The 20,390-nt window shown below is 46.9% G+C and overlaps 1 protein-coding gene across 3 annotated transcripts in view; it reads left to right on the plus strand.

The window, feature by feature from the left end:
- The window catches only part of ccdc57 (coiled-coil domain containing 57), a 179,256-nt gene extending 160,013 nt beyond the window's left edge, over nucleotides 1-19,243 (plus strand). For all 3 annotated transcript variants that reach the window (XM_085963583.1, XM_085963585.1, XM_085963584.1), the window contains exon 20: nucleotides 16,725-19,243. In XM_085963583.1, the coding sequence (XP_085819709.1) occupies nucleotides 16,725-16,948 (224 nt within the window). In that variant the 3' untranslated portion in view covers nucleotides 16,949-19,243. The remainder of the gene's footprint in view (nucleotides 1-16,724) is intronic.
- The last annotated feature ends 1,147 nt before the right edge of the window (nucleotides 19,244-20,390 follow it).

Raw genomic sequence — 20,390 nt, forward strand, 5'->3', positions numbered from 1 at the left:
CATCCAGGCAAGTGGAGAGTATTCCATCACACTCCTGAGTCCTGACTTGTGCTTTGCAGGTGGTGGAAGGACTTTGGGGAGTCAGGACATGAGTCACTCGCCACAGTATACCCAGCCTCTAACCTGCTCTTATAGCCTCAGTATTTATGTGGCTGGTCCACTTAAGTTTCTGGTCAATGGTGATCCTCCCAGGATGATGATGGTGGGAGATTTGACGATGGTAATGCCCCCAAACTGCTCCCACCCGTCGTGGGGGGGAGGGGGGGTCAATATCGAGACCAAAAAGTTTGCTGACATTCTATAAAGTCTCACAAATGATGAACGAACACTTGGAGAGATGTCAGCGCCTCTGGAATCACGCCCCAGAATGAGTCAGTGCCTCGATGCTTCAGGAGAAATGATAGAAAAAAACACTCTGATCTTTCCCAACAGTCTCATTCTGTCAAATTGACTTTTCTGCAGATCCCATCTGGGCTCCATTAAAGTCTGGAGACGAGATAATGGGGCCTGGGAAAAATTCCAGAAAATGTTTTCCAGGCCTATCTCACAGGAACAAAAATCAACTGAATATTTAATAGCTGCCCTGTTTACCTTCATAACAACAGTCACTGCTTTTCAAAATAATTCACTACAAAGTGTTTTTAAGACGTTTCTGAAAGACATGGTAAGGTGCTAAATAAATGCAAGTCCTTCATTTTAAAAAAAATAAAACTTTTAGGATGTGATGGGAGAGAATGTACCTCCGCAATCCCATTGCGATGGAGATTGTCAGAAAATTTGGATGATGAGGCCTACTGCTGCTTCAGTGCCCCAGCTGGAATCTCCCTCCCTTTCCACCGGGTTTGCTGGTGGCCGCTCCTTCCTACCTACTGTGTACAGATGGTGGTGTGGAGGCAGGGCCTAGTTGCCTAGTGGATTGCCCACCTTTCCGGCCCAGTTACTGCCGGATCCCAGGGCCACCATGTTGAAGATGGCGGTAGGTCCTGGGAAGTGGCAATAGAGGCCCAAGATCCCCCAAAGGAGAGAGTGGGTCTTGTTGTGGCCTCTGCTCCATCCAGTCAATCACAAACACTCCTCTGCTGAAGGCTTTGGTATGGCCGAGATCTTCAGTAAGAGTCTTCATTTTGATTTTTGCAGCACTTATGCCCCTTTAAGGTCCCTCACCACCTCATCTGGTTCCTACTGCAGTACTTGATTACACAGACAGGCTCCTTCTTCATGATGGGAATCCTGCCAGAAGCCCGCTGTACATATGCAATGTGCCCAGACCCAGAAAAATGGGTCAGGTTGGGGTGAATATGGAGGGGCAGGTGGAAGTCCTACCTTCCTGGAACTCTGACCAAAACAGAAGAATTCCCCCCGCCCCCCAAATATTTCTATGACCAGTGGAAACCTTTTTCAGGTCACTTGAAGAAGGACTTACTCGGACATCACTGCCTATGCTACTCTATAGCCAGTAGCTAGCAGATGTGTGAGAGCACCTGAATTTACTCTCTTTCCCCCTTCACTGCAATTCAGCACCCGTCCTTTCACCTGGCAGCATGGTTGAAATTGGTGACTCTGGGTACTTTTGCTTTTTTGGCTGTTCTGAGTAGAGGAAAATTAATTTGTAAATGTCTAAACCCAGAGAATAGTGGAGGTCTTTTAAGGATAGCTGCTGAGATTTAGTTCAAATTGTGATGCAAATTTGTCAGTGTTGTAACAGGACATCTTTCGAGGGAGCATGTTGCTAAAATAACACGTGGGATGTAAGTGATTGCTGAGTGTGCTGAGCAAATCTGGCAATCTCACATGATACAAGAGATAGTATCATTGAGCAATATATACTGCAGTACTTGATTACACTGACAGGCTCCAGTGCGAAAGAAAGATTTTAAGAGAAGGGAGCACCATCCGTGGCTAACTAAGGAAGTAAAGGATGGTATCAAATTGAAAACTAAGGCATACAATGTTGCCAAGATTGGTGGGAGACCAGAGGATTGGGAAATTTTTAAAAACCAGCAAAGGATGACTAAAAAAATAATAAAGAGAGAGAAGATGAATTATGAGAGTCAGCTGGCAAGAAACATTAAAACAGATAGTAAGAGCTTCTACAGGTATTTAAAAAGGAAGAGGGTAGCTAAAGTAAACATTGGTCCCTTAGAGGATGAGACTGGGGAATTAATAATGGGGAACAGGGAAATGGCAGAGACTCTGAACAAATATTTTGCATCTGTCTTCACTGTAGAAGACACTAACAACATCCCAATAATGGATAATCAAGGGGCCACAGGGAGTGGGGAACTAAAGACAATCACTATCACTAAGGAAATAGTACTCGGTAAAATAATGGGACTAAAAGACGACAAGTCCCCTGGACCAGATGGCCTACATCCCAGGGTCTTAAAAGAAGTGGCTGCAGAGATAGTGGATGCATTGGTTGCAATATACCAAAATTCCCTGGACTCTGGAGAGGTCCCAGCGGATTGGAAAACCGCTAATGTAACACCCCTATTTAAGAAAGGAGGGAGATAGAAAGCAGGAAACTATAGACCAGTTAGCCTAACATCTGTCGTTGGGAAAATGCTGGAGTCCTTCATTAAGGAAACAGTAGCAGGGCACTTAGAAAAACATACTGCAGTCAAACAGAGTCAGCATGGTTTTAGGAAAGGGAAATTAACAAATTTGCTGGAGTTCTTTGAGGATGTAACAAGCAGGGTGGACAAGGGTGAGCCAGTGGATGTGGTGTATTTGGATTTCCAGAAGGCATTCAATAAGGTGCCACATAAAAGGTTACTGCATAAGATAAGAGCTCACAGGGTTGGGGATAATATATTAGCATGGATAGAGAATTGGCTAACTAACAGAAAGCAGAGAGTCAGGATAAATGGGTCATTTTCCGGTTGGCAAACGGTAACTAGTGGGATGCCACAAGGATCGGTGCTGGGGCCCCAACTATTTACAATCTACATTAATGACTTGGATGAAGGGATTGAGTGTACTGTAGCCAAGTTTGCAGATGATACAAAGATGGGTGGGAAAGCAAGTTGTGCAGAGGACTCAAAGAATCTGCAAAGGGATATAGACAGGCTAGGTGAGTGAGCAAACATTTGGCAGATGGAGTATAATGTGGGATAGTGCGAGGTTATCCACTTTGGCAGGAAAAATAAAAAAGCAAACTATTATTTAAATGGTGAGAGATTACAAAATGCTACAGTTCAGAGGGACCTGGGGGTCCTTGTGCATGAAACACAAAAAGTTAGCATGCAGGTACAGCAAGTAATCAAAAAGGCAAATGGAATGTTGGCCTTTATTTCAAGGGGGTTGGAGTATAAAAGCAGGGAAGTCCTGCTACAACTGTACAGGGTATTGGTGAGACCACACCTTGAGTACTGCGTACAGTTTTGGTCTCCTTATTTAAGGAAGGATATACTTGCATTGGAGGCAGTTCAGAGACGATTCACTAGGTTAATTCCAGAGATGAGGGGTTTGACGTATGAGGAAAGGTTGAGCAGGCTGGGCCTATACTCATTGGAATTTAGAAGAATGAGAGGTAATCTTATAGAAACATATAGAATACTGAGGGGGCTTGACAGGGTAGATGCAGAGAGGATGTTTCCCCTCATGGGGAAATCTAGAACTTGGGGGCATAGTCTCAGAATAAAGGGTCGCCCTTTTAGAACTGAGATGAGGAGGAACTTCTCTCAGAGGGTCCTAAATTTGTGGAATTCTCTGCCCCAGAGAGCTGTGGAGGCTGGGTCATTAAATACATTTAAAGTGGAGATAGACAAATTTTTGCAAGATAAGGGAGTGAAGGGTAATGGTGAGCGGGCTGGGAAGTGGCTTTGAGCCCTAATTCAGCCATGATCTTATTGAATGGCGGAGCAGGCTCGAGGGGCCAAGTGGCCTATTCCTGCTCCTATTTCTTATGTTCTTATACAGTATTGGTCAATTTCACAACAATATTGTAAATTTAAAATGAAGAGTCACTACTGCTGTAATGTCTGTCTGTGTGTATCTTGCCCAGTTGGGCATTCATGTGTGAACCTAGGCAATGTCACCAGACTATTTGACTATAGAGGACATTATAGCTGAGCCTTTTCCCTGTTCACAGCATGCACAGACACACATATGCGCTTTCCAGCAGCAGTCACTGGATAGCGACCAGGAGCGGGAACCCTAGCTAACTTTTTTTAGTTCCATAGCTCAGATTGCTGGAGGAACCCAGTAACCTTCCTGGCTGAGATTAGCTCAGTATTGAATGGGGCCTGAGCCCTTCCTGGTCTGTGATGGTTCATTACTACATGTGCGTGGATTCTTTAGTGCAGTCAAGACTATCTATGGCCCAAGCACCCAAGGTCCTACCCCACTGCGGGCCAAGAACGGAGAGGTACTCATCAAGGACAGAGAGGCAGTCAGTGCCCACTGGAAGGAGCACTTCGAAGATCTCCTTAACCGAGACTCTGCCTTCGACGCGAGTGTCCTCAACGCCATCCCGCAGCATGCTACCCGCCACCATCTCAGCACAACCCCAGCCCGGCATGAGGTTGAAAAGGCCATCCAACAACTGAAGAACAACAAGGCCTCAGGAGAAAATGGAATCCCTGCCAAGGCATGAAAGCATGGTGGAGAAGCACTACTGGCGCGAATTCATGAACTCATTTCTCTTATCTGGAAGGAGGAGAGCATGCCAGGGGATCTCAGAGACGCCGTAATTGTGGCCATCTTCAAGAAAGGTGACAAGTCCGATTGTGGTAATTACAGAGGGGTTTCCTTGCTGTCATCGCAAGAATCCTCCTCAATCACCTTCTCCCAGTGGCCGAAGAGCTCCTCCCAGAGTCACAATGCGGATTCCGCCCACTAAGGTGCACAATGGACATGATCTTCACCGCGCGTCAATTACAAGAGAAATGCAGGGAACAGCACCAACCACTGTACATGGCCTTCTTTGATCTCACAAAGGCCTTCGACACCGTCAACCGTGAATGATTATGGAGTGTCCTCGTCAAATTCGGCTGCCCTCAAATGTTTCTCATCATCCTCCGCCTGCTTCACGACGACATGCAAGTGTGATCCTGACCAACAGTTCCACCACAGACCCAATTCACATATGGACCGGGGTCAAGCAAGGCTGTGTCATCGCATCAACGCTCTTCTCAATCTTCCTTGCTGCAATGCTCCATCTCACCCTCAATAAGCTCCCCACTGGAGTGGAGCTAATTTACAGAACAAACGGGAAACTGTTCAACCTCTGTCGCCTCCAGTCCAGATCCAAGGTCGTCCCATCCTCTCGTCGAATTACAGTATGCAGATGACGCTTGCTCGGAGGTCGAACTCCAAACCATCGTCAACATCTTCACCGAAACGTACGAGAGCATGGGCCTTACACTAAACATCCGTAAGACAAAGGTCCTCTACCAACCTGCCTCCGCCACACAGTACTGCCCCCCGATTGTCCAAGGCCTTGTCGTGGATTTTGATAATGTGGACCATTTTCCATACCTCGGGAGCCTACTGTCAACAAGGGCAGACGTCGATGACGAAGTCCAACACCGCCTTCAGTGTGCCAGTGCAGCCTTCGATCACCTGAGGAAGAGAGTGTTTTAAGACCAGGACCTCAAACCTGGCACTAAGCTCATGGTCTACAGAGCAGCAGTGATACCTGTATGCCTCAGAGACATGGACCATGTACAGCAGGCACCTCAAAGCACTGGAGAGGTAGCACCAACGCTGCCTCCGCAAAATCCTGCAAATAGGCGCACCAATGTTAGTGTTTTCGCTCAGGCCAACATCCCCAGCATCGAAGCTTTGACCACGCTCGATCTGCTCCGATGGACGGGTCACATCGTCCGCATGCCCGATACGAGACTCCCAAAACAAGCGCTCTACTCGGAGCTCCGACACAGCAAGAGAGCCCAAGGTGGGCAGAGAAAATGCTTCAAGGACACCCTCAAAGCCTCCTTGAAAAAGTGCAACATCCCCACTGACACCTGGGAATCCCTTGGCCCAAGACCGCACAAAGTGGAGGAGAAGCATCCGGGAAGGTGCTGAACACCTCGAGTCTCTTCGCTGGAAGCTAGCGGAAGCCAAGCGCAAGGAGCGTACGCCAACCCAAGCACCCCACCCACCTGCCCCTTCAACCACCGTCTGCCCCACCTGTGACAGAGACTGTAGGTCCCGCATTGGACTCATCAGTCACCTGAGAACTCATTTTTAATGTGGAAGCAAGTCATCCTCGGTTCCGAGGGACTGCCTAAGAAGAAGAGATGGTGCATTTACTCACTGAGCCATTCATGCAACACTTCTGCTGAATTTCAAGGAAAAGTTCTGCAACAAAATTGCAGCTTTATTACTGGGATTGAATAGAATTTTACTTTGTTGCATGTTCCAGATCGGACATTTGTTTGTTTTAGGTCTACAATGACTTTTATCTTGGGAACACTGCGCACCACTGTCTCTTGACTGGGTGGAAAGGTTATCTGTTTTGGGAACTATTTGAAATAATGATGACACTTTAGATTGCTGCCTATCAGCAGATGACCCGAATAAATAAATGATGAACCAACAGTGTAAGTCTAGCAGAAATCAGTACAGTAGTTCAGCACATGAGGTGACCACAACCTAGGCTACCCTTACTTGTACTGGGTGGATTAGGCAAAAAATTTCAGACAGTAAGATTACAGTTAGGAAAGCGTTATTTCACATTTGAAATACAACATTGCAAATTCAGATCAAGCAATTTTGTAACTACATCAACTCCAACTTTCTCACAAGTGATTGCAATTCTAATTTATTTCAAATTAGCCCTTTCACAAGTATAAAATTCAGTTTAAATGAAATGCTTCGAGGCATTTCATGTCTCCTGTCTTATGCAGACAGTATCATTTTTGCAGTGTTCTAACTACAAAAAAATGAATAAGATGACATTCAGAAACTGATTTTTGTTTTATGTCTTTTATTAAAATCCTTAACCATTTCCATTTAACAGCTTCTGCAAGGATCTGCAAAGCTGGATTCCATCAGTTATACAGATTTTATTTTCAATTTTTTTGTAACCACAAGCACAGCAATTTTAAGTTTTTGTCACACAATTTTTTTACAAAATAAGATTGAATAGATATTTACATGATTTGGTATAAACATGGAAATGCTGTGCATTCTGGTAATCAGGAATCCATTTTGAAAAAAGTCTTGCTCGGATCGAGTTAGACATTTCCAGTAGACACCGGATTGAAGAAGGAGGTCAATATAAAAACAACAGGACATTGGTTTTATTGAACAAGATCTTGTGGGCCAGAAGGAAGTTAAATGAGAGAAAAACACAGAATTTGATCCAAAAAGTAACATTTATGCAATCTGAGGCGAAAAAACACGTAAAGATGGTATTTCAAAAATACATTGAAACCCAAGAGAAATCCGACTGCTGGTGATTTCCTGTCTGTTTCAAACAAATCTAAAAAAAAACATAGATGATAATGCAGTTGGAAATATTGTTTTGGAAATTAAGTAGTAGCAGCTGTGAATTTTATGTGAACAGGTTGACAATACTGAAAAGTAGAACTGATTCATTAAACCTGAAGCGCATGTGCCTGATGATCCAGGAATAAGGAATCATGAAAATAATGAGTTCCCCTGAGTAAATAAATAAGTGGAAAGTGCTAGCTGGTAACAGGTGGTGAATTATAGTATGCAGAAAATACCCAGAGGTAGTTAGCCAGTTGTGCATAATCAAAACACCCAGAATCTAGGTGCTAGATTTTTAACTCCCGGGCGGGAATGTGACAAAGCGAGTGGCGAGCATGTCTGGGAACGGCAGCATGCAGGCTTGGCTGATTCTCAATGGCCAGACCTCATTAGCTTGCCGCTTCCTGACCAAAACAGCCGGGAATTTGCCGGGAAGCGGCTGCCTGACCGTTAAAATCAGGTCGCAGGAGGCCGCCACTGGGTACCTAGGGAAACGGTCCCCGGCACAAGGTAAGTGGATTGTTGGGGCTCGACAAGGGAATCACGGTCCAAGGAGGGGAGGAAGGGGGGAGCCTGAGGCAGAGGAGGCCCAAGGCTTTCTTGTGGTGTCCAGAGAAGCATTCCTGGTCTTTCTGGCCCACTAGGAAACAAATAAAATTTAAAAAACTAATCTTGCTGGCCCTCTTCTGGCCTTCTTGCTGTTCCTGGCAGGTTTAGCCTGGTTGGGAAAGTCATCACTGCTCCCCCGCTCAGACCTGTGGTTAAATTAGCACATCAAGGCCCCAATGACATCGTTTGAAGAGCAGAGGTGAGAATCAGGCTCAGTTGTGATCTTGGTTTCCTACATCTAGACCAAGTTTGGAGCTTTTCAATTGTTTTACTTTGTTTATCTTATCTGCTGCAGCTCTTGAGAAAGTGGGAGTCAGGATTGATGGGATCAAGGCTTGGGGGTCAATCACATGGAAATGATGACCTCCCAAGAGGTGCATTAAAATAAGATTGCCTAGGTTAAGATAAATTTGACGATGATTAAATGTGATTGAGACTTGTTACAGAGAAGCACAAAAGTGTTAAAGGAAGTGTGTGACAATGCGTACTATTTGAAAGACATTTAATATATTGTTAGTGAATCTCTCATAGCATTACTCATGGTAAATGAGAGGAGTTTGTGGCGGAGTCTGCTGGCAGTGGCTTCAGTCTTCCCAATGTTTAATTGGAGGAAATATTGGCTCATCCAGGACTGGATGTCGGAGAAGCAGAGCTGGATCAATGTTCCCTTTAAGCTGCGTAGCTCTCCGGACCTCCTGCACAGCTGACTCGCCGGCTATTCAATGGGGAAAAAATGGCGCATGCGCAGTCTTTTGAATGGACCACCGATTAAACATTGGGAACACCGAAACCATTGTCTTCGGTCCCCGCCACAAAAGGATGGAGATCTGGTGTAACTAGGTCCTATCTCATCTTCCCCTGCCCCGCTCGGATAATGACTGTTTTTCACCACTGAGGGCCAGAGATTTCTGGGCTAGTGATGGTAATCTTAATTCTTAGGCACTGTTCATTTTATTTATTTTTAAATTTCTGATGGAATTACTCCTCTTTTATCAGTCATTTTCTCACCTACTGCACTAAACGAAGTTACTTCTTCTTAGAGTACAATTCCACCAGAACTGTCAGATTTTGGTACCTCACTTAAGCTGCCATTATTCATCTGTGCGTGTCAACAGTGTGTGTCAAGCAGGCGATTAAACCAAGATCACAACCGAGCCTGATCCTCACCTAATGTTCATACATATGCACTTCGAGCTGGGTTGCTGAAGTATAACTCTGACTAATCCTCCTTTCCCTTGGTATTGAGACATGCAACTGTCACCCTAGTGCGATGAGCTAACTCAGTACAGACTGGGAATTTGGTATAATTTAGTCACTCACTGGATAATCTGAGTTATTAGTAAACCTTGGCCTAGAAATTCAGTATAGCCACGTTTGGGGCGCTACAGCATGGCGTTCGCTAACTTTTGCGCCCGGCGCAACTTAGCGCCACCTTCGCCGATATTCAGTTGCATCGCCCCAAGAGGTTGCTGCTGCGCTAAAGCAGGCAATGCACGACTATCATTAGGCGCTAAGCCGGCGATCCGGGGCACAGACACCGAAGGCGGGCGCAGCGCAGGTGTGGCGAGTTGCTCATTGCTTGGCTGCCACGCCCTGCACACTGCAGCCCTAAGGCAAGACCTGAACACTGCTTCTGGAACAGCTCCACGCCCAGGAGAATGGAGACGGCCAGGGAGAGAGCGCAGCGCTTCGGCGAGGGTGACCTGAGGCTGCAGGTTGGCGCAGTGGACCGCAGGCGCCATATCCTCTTCCCTGAGGGTGGCAGGAGGCCGCTGCCCGCCGAATATCGGAAAGCATGGAGGGATGTGGCAAACAGGGTTACGTCCAACAGCATGGTTGGCAGGACACCAACCCAGTGCTGGAAAAAATTCAACGACCTCACTCAGGTTGTCAGGGTGAGTACCCTTTCCAGTATCCTCCTCATCCCTGCATGTGCACCTCACTTTATGGCCAAACGGGTCTGAAAGCCCTAATGGCCAGCCCTCATCCAGCAGCTATGGGACTGTCATGAAAAGCACTTGCGCATTCAGGACTTTAGACACTGTCAGGGCTATTCGACCATGGGAGGCAGTGCGGGCAAGATCAGGGCTTGACACTGTCAGGGCTAATCGACCATGGGAGGCAGTGCGGGCAAGATCAGGGCTTGACACTGTACTTAGAGGCGGTCTTGCAGGCCAAGCTGGCGCATAACAGAAGACAGCAGTGACAGACCGGGGGGAGGCCATCCTGACCTGAAACAGCTGAGCGACCTCGAGCAGCGAGTGGAGTGGATCATGGCAGGCCGGCTGAGTCGCCCCGTCGCCACTGGAGATGCTGACCCTGTTCTGGGCACCAATGGTAAGGTCATCACCTTTTTGACCTCTCCCTTTCCACTTGCGCCTCACACCAGCATCCTTTGCCACCATCGAACCAATGCAGTGCACAGCAGCACTCATGCCTCCCTCGCTGCCGTCCTGTCCTTACTCTAAAGCAACTCTTGTGCCTCCCTGCTTTCAGATGGTGACTCGCCAGGTGAGGAGGTGGCCCCTCAAGCTGGCACTGTGTCCGAGTCAGACATAGAGGAAGAGGAAGCCAGCCCATCAGGGACACCCTCGGCCGAGGCAGCCCATGGCCATGATCGTGACACGTCTTCCCTGGAGGGGAGCAGGGGGGAAGGGTCGGAGGATAGTGAAGCTCTGGGGACCAGCGGGCTGCAGCAACGCGGGAGGGGTGGGGAAGCTCGGCGGCCTTCTCCCCGGAGGGGGAGTGCGGCCTCCAGTCCTGCTACGGTGAGCGCAGGCACACTGAGCTCATGGCTGCAGTGGCAAGGATACCTGACTCCATAGAGTCACTGGCAAGGAGTGTGCAGGAATTCGGGGCAACACAGGCCAGGAGTCTGCAACAATTCAGTGCAGCACAGGCCAGGCGTCTGCAACAATTCAGTGCAGCACAGGCTAGGAGTCAGCAGGACTTCGCGACTTCGCTGCTTCACAGGCGGCTTCTAGCCAAGTGCTCAGTCGTGCCGTGCATTCACTGGCTGCTGTCATGCAGACACAGACCAGGGCCACACGGGCACTAACTGCTGCCACACTCGCTGGATCGGCCAGGCATTGCCGGGGCACTCGCCGTGCTGCAGCAGCCCAGCAGTCTGTGCCTCAGCAGATTGCTGCGTATGCTGCAGTGCTGGCCCGTGCGCGTGCCAATGTATCAGCCGACCAGGGAGTGCCTGTGATCTGTCAGGTTGGCAGCATTCCTGCAGCCAACACTGTCACTCCTCCATTGCAGCTGCCACCAGCTGTTGGACAGACTGCTGCCGCCCAAGCAGAGTTGGAGCAGTCAGCAGCCGGCCCCTCCAGGCCGACCCCCAAGGGCATCTGCCGTCTCACCATCTGACCCTCAGCAGCCTTCCCCCAGCCTTGCTGCAGCCACTGGGGTCCCATTGAGGAGGAGCTGCAGGGCGGGTAGGGGCCAGTCACGGAAGCAAAACGGATCACCCTCGCAGGGGAAAAAGTAGAAGGTGTGGCCAAATGTTTTGTTTCATATTTAAAGGCCGAGACTGGTGTATTTGTTTCATATTTAAAGGCCGAGACTGGTGTATTTGTTTCATATTTAAAGGCCGAGACTGGTGTATTTGTTTCATATTTAAAGGCCGAGACTGGTGTATTTGTTTCATATTTAAAGGCCGAGACTGGTGTATTTGTTTCATATTTAAAGGCAGAGACTGGTATATTTGTTTTACTTGTAAAGGCCGAGACTGGTGTATTTGTGTTTTTGGGGGGGGTTTCTCTCCGTTAGTTTGTCATGTGGGAAGGGCACAGAGGTATCACAGTAAAAAAAATTCTTAAATCGCACTGCCCATGCTTTCTTTTGGAAGTCCTGGTTGCCCTGCTCGGCTGAGGGCTTGTGGAGCGGCTACATTCATCTTCTGCCATTGGCACAAGCCATTCCCTGAGAGGGGGCCTAGAACCGACTTGCAATAAGCCGCCGACGGGCAGCCCTTGCACTTTCTGCCTCCCTCCTGTGCTGGTCCTCCTCCTCCTCCTCTGGTGGTCCTCCAATGTCTGCTGGCAGTGGCTGAGTCCTGCGGATAGCCAGGTTGTGCAGCATGCAGCACACGACAACGAAATGGGAGACTCTTGTAGGGCTCCCCCGGAACGATCCAGACAGCGGAACCGTTGCTTCAGCACGCCGATTGTTTGCTCAATGATGTTCCTGGTTGCTTGATGGCTGTCATTGTATCCCTCTTCAGCAGGGGTGCTGGGCACACGGAGCGGGGTCATCAGCCAGGTGCACAAAGGATAGCCTTTGTCCCCGAGAAGCCATCCTCGTGGGTGAGGCTGGGCCTCGAACATGTCTGCCACAGAAGTCTGGCGCAGGATGAAGGCATCGTGGCTGCTGCCTGGAAAGCGGGCATTGACAGCTAGGATGAGCTGCCTGTGGTCACACACCAACTGCACGTTGAGCGAATGGTAGCCCTTCCGGTTGCGGTAATCCTCGGCATTCTCTAGAGGTGCCCGCAAAGCCACATGCGTGCAGTCAATGGCGCCCTGCACCATGGGGAAGCCCGCTAATGCTGCAAAGCCCATTGCACGCTCTTGCTGCTTGTCAACGGTCATGGGGAAGGAGATGAACTGACGTCTCCTTCTGAAAAGGGCATTGGTCACCTGGCGGATGCAGCAATGTACCGCAAACTGGGAGATGTTGGAAATGTCCCCAGTAGCGGATTGGAAGGAGCCGGTGGCATAGAACTTGAGAGCCACCGTCACCTTCACTGCCACCAACAGAGACGTCCTGCTCCTCAGCTGTGGCTGCAGATCTCCGCGAAGCAGGTGACAGATCTCCGTAACCACTGCCCTTCTGAATCGCAGCCTCCGAACACACTGCTCCTCAGACATGTTCAGATATGAGAACTGCTGGCGGTATACCCTGGGTGGGTAAGGCCTCCTTTGCCGACGCCTGTTGGCCTTCTCCATCTGGCCATGACTGGCACTCTCTCACGGCGTCTCTGAGCCCTTTGAATGCAATGGAGAAGCCCAACGTTTCCACCCATTGCAGCCCCCATTATATGTTTCCAATCAATGCTATGACACTGAAGTTAAAGACAAGTGCAAAGCTCTGGCCTGAAGCCACAAGTACTGGTGCGAGTGTTGAGCCAAACCAGAAAGCTCTCTACCTTTGTCTCTCTCCAAAGATCCGTCTCTCACAAAGAAGGAGTGGTGCAAAATGGCTGCCATTTATACTGCAGGAGGAGTCCCCTTTAATTAGCGCCCCCCACGCCCCGCAGCGACTGGGAACCGTTCCCCTCTACCAGTCGCTAGGGGCGTCAGGCGCACAATAGGCCGGCGCCACTGAATTTCCGGTTCGGGGCGCACAAAGGGCGTTGCACCATGAAATGACGTCAGGATCTGCGTGCGCAGCTGAGCGCGCGCAAAGGATTTGCGCCGCCGCTAATTCTTAACAGAAGTTCACGAGAGGTGCAGATCGCGCTGCGCCTGGGCGCTAGCCGCTTAGCGCCCCACTTCTCCTCCTCCTAAGGCGCTAGCGGCTGGCGCAAACAACTGAATTTCTAGGCCCTTATATCTTCCTCTTTAAAATGCTATTCTTGATTTTCAACAGTGATATGATCTACCTTGGTTGGATGCTATTAGCAATAAAGGCATTTTATTACCAAAGACTACAGTGGTAAAACAGATTAGAGATATGTGTAGAATGGCTGGTGTTAAATTATTTTTCTTGATTAGAGAAGGAGCTTGTAACAGATAACTATGCCTTTTTTATTGTCCCCGGTAAGAAGGAAACAACAAATGATTTAAAGGTACTAGAATACCAGTGTGGCTGTTCCCTGGAATAGGAGTCCGTCCTGTCCACTCCAAGCACTGTCCTGGCAGCAGCAACAACAACAACTGGCATTTATATAGTGCCTGTAATGTAGTAAAACATCCCAAGGCTCGTCACAAGAGTGTTATCCGACAAAAGGACACATTAAGACAGTTGACCAAAAGCTTAGCGAAAGAGGTAGGTTTTAAGGAGAGTCTTAAATGAGGAGCGAGGCAGAGAGGTTTAGGGGAGGGAATTCCAGACCTTGGGGCCTAGGTGGCTGACGGCACGGCCACCAATGGTGGGGTAAAGGAAGTGGGGGATGGACAAAAGGCAGAACGCAGAGTTCTCAGAAGGTTGTATGGCTGGAAGAGATTACAGAGCTAGGGAGTTGCAAGGCCATGGAGTGAATTGAACTCGCGGATGAGAATTTTAAATTGCAGCATTTGGTGTCCGGGAGGCATTGTAAGTCAGCGAGCACAGGGGTGATGGGTGAACAGAACTTGGTGCGAGTTAGGATATGGCAGCAGAGTATTTGATGGGTTTAAGCTTATGGAAGGTGGAAAATGGGAGGCCGGCCAGGAAAACATTGGAATAATCAAGTCTGGAGGTAACAAAAGCATGGATGAAGGTTTTAGCAGCAGATGGGCTGAGGCAAGTGCGGCGTTGGGGGATATTACAAAGGTGGAAGTAGTCACTCTTGGTGATGGAGAGGATATGGTGTCAGAAGCTCAACTCCAGGTCTAATAGGATGCTGAGTCTGCGAACATTCGGGTTCTGCCTGTGGCAGTGGCCGGGGAAGAGGATGGAATCGGTGACTAGGGAATGGAGTTTATGGCGGGGGCCAAAGACAGTGGCTCCGGCCCTCCCAATGTTTAATTGGAGGAAATTTTTGCTCATCCTGTACTGGATGTCGGACAACACAGAGGCAGTGCAGGGGTCGAGAGAGGTGGTATTGAGTTAAAGCTGGGTGTCATCAGCGTAAATGTAGAACCTCTGACGTACTGTTTTCGGATGATGTCACCAAGGGGCAGCATGTAGATGAGAAATAGGAGTGGGTCAAGATTGATCCATTACAGGAGATTGTCTGGCTATGACTGGATAAGTAAGAATGGAACCAGGAGAGGGCACTCCCACTCAGCTGGACAATGGAGAAGAGGCATTGGAAGAGGATGGTGTGGTCAACTGTGTCAAAGGCTGCAGACAGGTTGAGAAGGATGAGGAAGGATAGTGCAACATGGCCACAGTCACATAGGATGTCATTTGTGACTTTGATTAGGGCCCGTTTCAGTCCTGTGGCAGTGGCGGAAATCTGATTGCAGAGATTCAAACAATGGGTTGTGGGAAAGGTGGGCATGGATTTGGGAGGTTGCAGCACATTCAAGGATTTGAGAGGAAAGGGATGTTGGAGATGGGTGGTAGTTTTCAAGGATAGAATGGTCAAGGGTTTTTTTGAGGAAAGGGTGATGATAGCAGATTTGAAAAGGAAGGGGACAGTACTTGAAGAGCGGGAACTGTTTACAATATCGGCTATCATGGTGGCCAGGAAGGGAAGTTGGGTGGTCAGCAGTTTTGTGAGAATAGGATCGAGAGGTGGGTCTCATGGACAGCATGAGCTCAGAGAGGGCATGAGGGGAGATGTGAGAGAAACTAGAGGAAGATGTGGGCTTAGGGATAGGGAAGGGGGAACCTTGGGAGAAGTTGTCTTGGTGGGTTAGGGGAAGGGAGGGATGTGGCATAGGCAGAATGGATGGTTTCAATCTTACTGATTTTAGGAACTTAGTGTAGTGGTTATGTTACTGGACTAGTAACCCAGAGACCTGGACTAGTAACCCAGAGACCTGGACTAGTAACCCAGAGACCTGGACTAATAATCCAGCGAACATGAGTTCAAATCTCATCATGGCAGTTTGAGAATTTGAATGATCAAATCTGGAAACAAAAAGCTGCTATCAGTATAAAGGAAAAGTGACTGAAGCTGTTGGATTGTCGTAAAAACCCACTGGTTCACTAATGTCCTTGTAATAGGGAAGGAAACCTGCTAACCTTACCCAGCCTGGTCTATACGTGACCCCCAGACCCACACCGACATGGCTGCCCTCTGAAGTGGCCTCGTCACTCAGTTGTATCAAACTGCTGCAAAGAATAGCAGTTCACAAAGAATGCCCGCTACCACCTCCTCAGGACAACATGGGATGGGCAGTAAACGCCAACCTTGCCATTGATACTCACATCCCGAGAATGAATAAATTAAATCAAAATTCCCAAAGTTTGAGAAATTATCCGGTTTCCTTACCTTTAAACAGCATCACTATACAAAAACAGTCACACTGGGTGCTTTCTTGTGACCAACAAGAATTATGTCTCATGTAATTTAGTTACAGTTGAAAGGCTTTATCTACAAAAAATGATATTCCATATGTATAGCATTTCTTCGAGGCGCTGCACATTATGGCTAGCTCCATATATATTATCAGCATATCTTTGAAAAAGGTGCATTCAAAGAATCTCGAATGGACTTTTACTATAAAAAGGATCAGGAATTGGTGCTTTTTTTTTTAGGAGGAGAAAGGGGAAGACTGTTTTCCAAGGTTACAATTATTACTGATGGATCTGGGGAGGGGGTGAAAAGCCTGAATGCAGGAGACCGATGCTATTTTTTGGACCAAGCTTTATTGTATTGCGATTCATTGGATTTTCTGTATTGCCCTTTTGAACACCTGGCCTTGTCATTCTTTCTTGTATAACAATGGGCAGTAAAAAGAAATCTTCTAGACTAATTTAAATTAGTAACTGATGGGAAACAAACTGATGGGAAACACACTGTTTCAATCATACACAAATTGGTTTTTTTAAAAGAAAGTTTTTTTTTCTAGATAATGTTGGTATAGGAAAGCTTGGGAATAACACAGGATCGATGCCGTCAACGCAAGACACTGTTGCCATAAAGAAAGCTGGAATGGAACCAATGTACACCATGCAAGGAGCTAAAGTTAAAGTCCACAGCAAGACAAAACTTCACCACTTAACTGATACTGGAACAAAACAGAAACATTCAACAAAAACTGCAAAGATTAGAAATTACAATATACGTGACTAAAGACTCTCATGAACTACAACCTGAAGCAAAAAGTATAAGTGTTACAAATACCAGACAGGATTTTTTCCCACACTAAATGTCCTAAAATGGCCACTCTACAATTCCTGAAACCAACCACACACTTCGGGATTATTACAGGCTTAATTTCACCAACGTAGCAGGAACTTTGTCAAATGCATTCGGATCAAGAATATCACGTCATAGGGCTTCCCACAGTCCAGTTGGGTTGTCTCTTCCGCAAAGAAGTCAAGGAGGCTGGTCAGGCAGGATCTTCCCATTCTGAATCCATGTCGACTGTTGTTTACTAGATTATTTTTGCACAGATAATCCTGAGCCTTTCTCCCGATAATCAATGTGATTATTTTACATGGAATGGAAGTAAGACAAATGTAATTGACTCTGTCTGTTTTGTCACCTTTTTGTATATGGGCATCACATTAGCATGTTTTCAATCTTTTGGTACCTCCCCAGTGTCCATTGCCTTTCTTATAATGATTGTCAGTGCTTCACAAATCTCTTCCCTGGTCTCTTTCACTACTCTGAGATAAATACGATCTATCTCTGGGGATTTATTTGTTTTGAGCTGAATTTGCCCATCCAGCACTTTCATTTCATAAAGTAATTGGGAAGAATTTTAACCCCGCGGGACGAGGGGTGAGAGTTAAATTCTTACAAATCTGAATCCCAACCCCAACCTACCACGAACCATTTCCAGTTTATCCGGGGCGGGTTGAGGGGGCGGGCGAATAACCTGCTCTTGAGAGGCAGGGCGGTAATTTTAATATGTTAATGAGGCTATGTGCCTCAGATTTTAGCAGCCTATTAGATTTTAATGGCTGCGGGCCGGGTTTCCCAGTGCTCAGGGAAACCCGGCAGCTAAAGGGAGGAGAGAACTACCGGATCCAGTTGGTAAGTGCTTTTTATAGCACTGCTGGTGTTCCAGGAGAAGCAGGTGTGCTTCTCCCCGGCTCCACAAGCCATCCTGCCGCGATCACCCTCTTTCCCCCCCACCCCTCCTCCCACCATAATAATGATCTCCTTCCGCGATCTCTTCCCTCCTGGCTATGGCCTTCTAGCGCAGGCCTTCCCGCCTGACAGCCAGCCAACCTCTCAATCTGGCTGGATGCCAGCCGAGATACGGAGGCAAAAAAAACATCTCTATCCAGCAGTATTCTGTACGTCTGCTCACTAGTGTGTTGTTTCTGTTGCTGCATACTAATAATTTTCTATGTGTGTGGCTGACACTGTCTTTCAGAGATTAGGATAGGTGGTTCCCAACAATGTCAATATTTGCAGGGGGCGCTCCGCTCAGAAAATTTTGAAAGCCACAGACCTAGGCCACAAACTATGAGTGGCCTCGGTACCATTTCAGGATTTATGAAGAGCAGGTGTGTTTTCCAGAGCAGGACGAGTTCGCTTTGACATAGAATTCCCAGACGTCCGACCAACTGGTGAAACTTCTCCAAATAGGAGCATTGCACTGAAGCTGAAGACCCCAAACTCTTCGCATGGTTGGGCTCAAACACTTTACGCATGGAACTAAAAGGAAAACATTGCAGCTTCTGGAAATCTGAAATAAAATCAGAAAATACTGGAAATACACAGCTAGTCAGGCAGCATCTATGGAGAGGAAGGTAGGCTAATGTTTCAGGCCGATAACCTTTTGGGTTCTGACAAAAGATCATCAAGCTCAAACATTAACCTTACCTTCCTCTCACCACAGATGCTTCCTGACCTGCTGAGTGTTTCCAGCATTTTTGGACTTTTGGACCCTTTCCTACCAGACTACTGTTTAAATCCTATTTTTAAATGGTCTCTTGGAATGAACAGTGATAATTGTTCCACGACAGCACAGATGTTTTATATCATAAAAATTGTTTTTCTAATTGCATCTCTGCTGCTGAGAGTTAAATTATTGGTGAATGTGTGAATTTTGCTTTCAAAAGGAAACCTCTGCTGTATAATAAATGCAAATTGTTACAAATAGCCAAGACCTTTCTCGCAAAGGATATCATATGGAATAGACCATAACAGGAAATCCCATCTTCTGCCAGGGGATTTAATATATCAGAAAGCTCTGAACTGGTTTTCTATCCAGTACTGACACAAATTCCCTTGCTGTACTTTCCGATATCGCATTATCTGCTCTTCAGATAGTGTGGTTTGGTGCATTAATTTTTTAGACCTTCAAGTTATTTATGAATTTATTTCTGTATTGCTCCATACAGTATTACTATCCCAATATCAGTTACTGCAGAATTGTATTTCAAAATAAAAGTTAAGACTTGAGGCATACATTGCAGGTATCATCAGTAAGAACTCAGTGGAACAGTTCCTCAGCAGTGGTGCAAATCACAAGCACAAGAGAAACAAATTGGCAGATTGCAAACATTCTTATATCTTGGAAGTGGTATTTTTGTAAAATCAAAGTAAGTATTTAAAAGAAATTATAAGCACAATTCTCCCATATAACAAAAACTGGCCATGGTAAGTATCGTCATTATTTTGCTGTGAAACTATGAACAGAATGTTAAGCACGAAAGGGCTATGAATGATATGGGAGCATAACTGCAATTGTCAGCCATCTTAACATACCTGCAGAGCTCCTACACCACTGAAATGCTATGTGCACAGTAACACTCTGCCTGAAACTTGTTTGACTTAAGGAGAATCTCTCTTCCCCCTTGGGCAGATGCAAGCACTCCAACTCATGAGCAATGGGGTGCACATAGTCTAGAAATTATTAGTGTGGCTCAGTTGGTAACAATGTCACTTCTGAATCAGGGGTTTGTGGGTTCAAACTCCTCTTCTGTGTAATCTTGGCTGACACTCCAGTGCAATTCTGAGGGAGTACTGCATTGAGAGAGGTGCCATTCATTAGAAGAGATTTTAAATCAAGGGCCCTGTTCCAGTGGTACAGATGGATATGAAAGATCCAATGACACTATTAGAAGAAATGCAGGGAGTTCTCCTAGTGTCCTGCCCAACATTGCTCCCTCACCAACACTAGCAAAAAAAATCATATTTACTGGTCATTCATCATATTGTATTTTGTGAGATCTTGTTGTAATCACAATGGCTACCACAACAGTCACTGCACTTCAAAGCAATTCACTATATGTGAAGACGGTTTACTACGCAGCTGAGATCAAGTACTTCAGCACAGATTAGGAAATGGGGATACTTTAACTGCACTGGATAAAGGAGCTAACGCTAAAGTCCACAGCAAAACCTTACCACCTTACTGAAACTGGAACAAAACAGAAACATTCAGCAACAACTGCAAAGATTAGGAATTACAACACACTCACATTGACCACACAAGGGCTACCTCTAGTCTTCAAGAACACTTGATTTAAAAGGACTTTATCATGGGATGCATGCACTTAGATGGGGGAAAGTATCTATGTCACTCATGTCCCTCCAAAGGACAATCGACGCC

The sequence above is a fragment of the Somniosus microcephalus genome, chromosome 21 (assembly GCF_052327205.1).
Source record: "Somniosus microcephalus isolate GS21.2 chromosome 21, FLI_Smic_1.0, whole genome shotgun sequence".
Taxonomy (NCBI): Eukaryota; Metazoa; Chordata; class Chondrichthyes; order Squaliformes; family Somniosidae; genus Somniosus; species Somniosus microcephalus.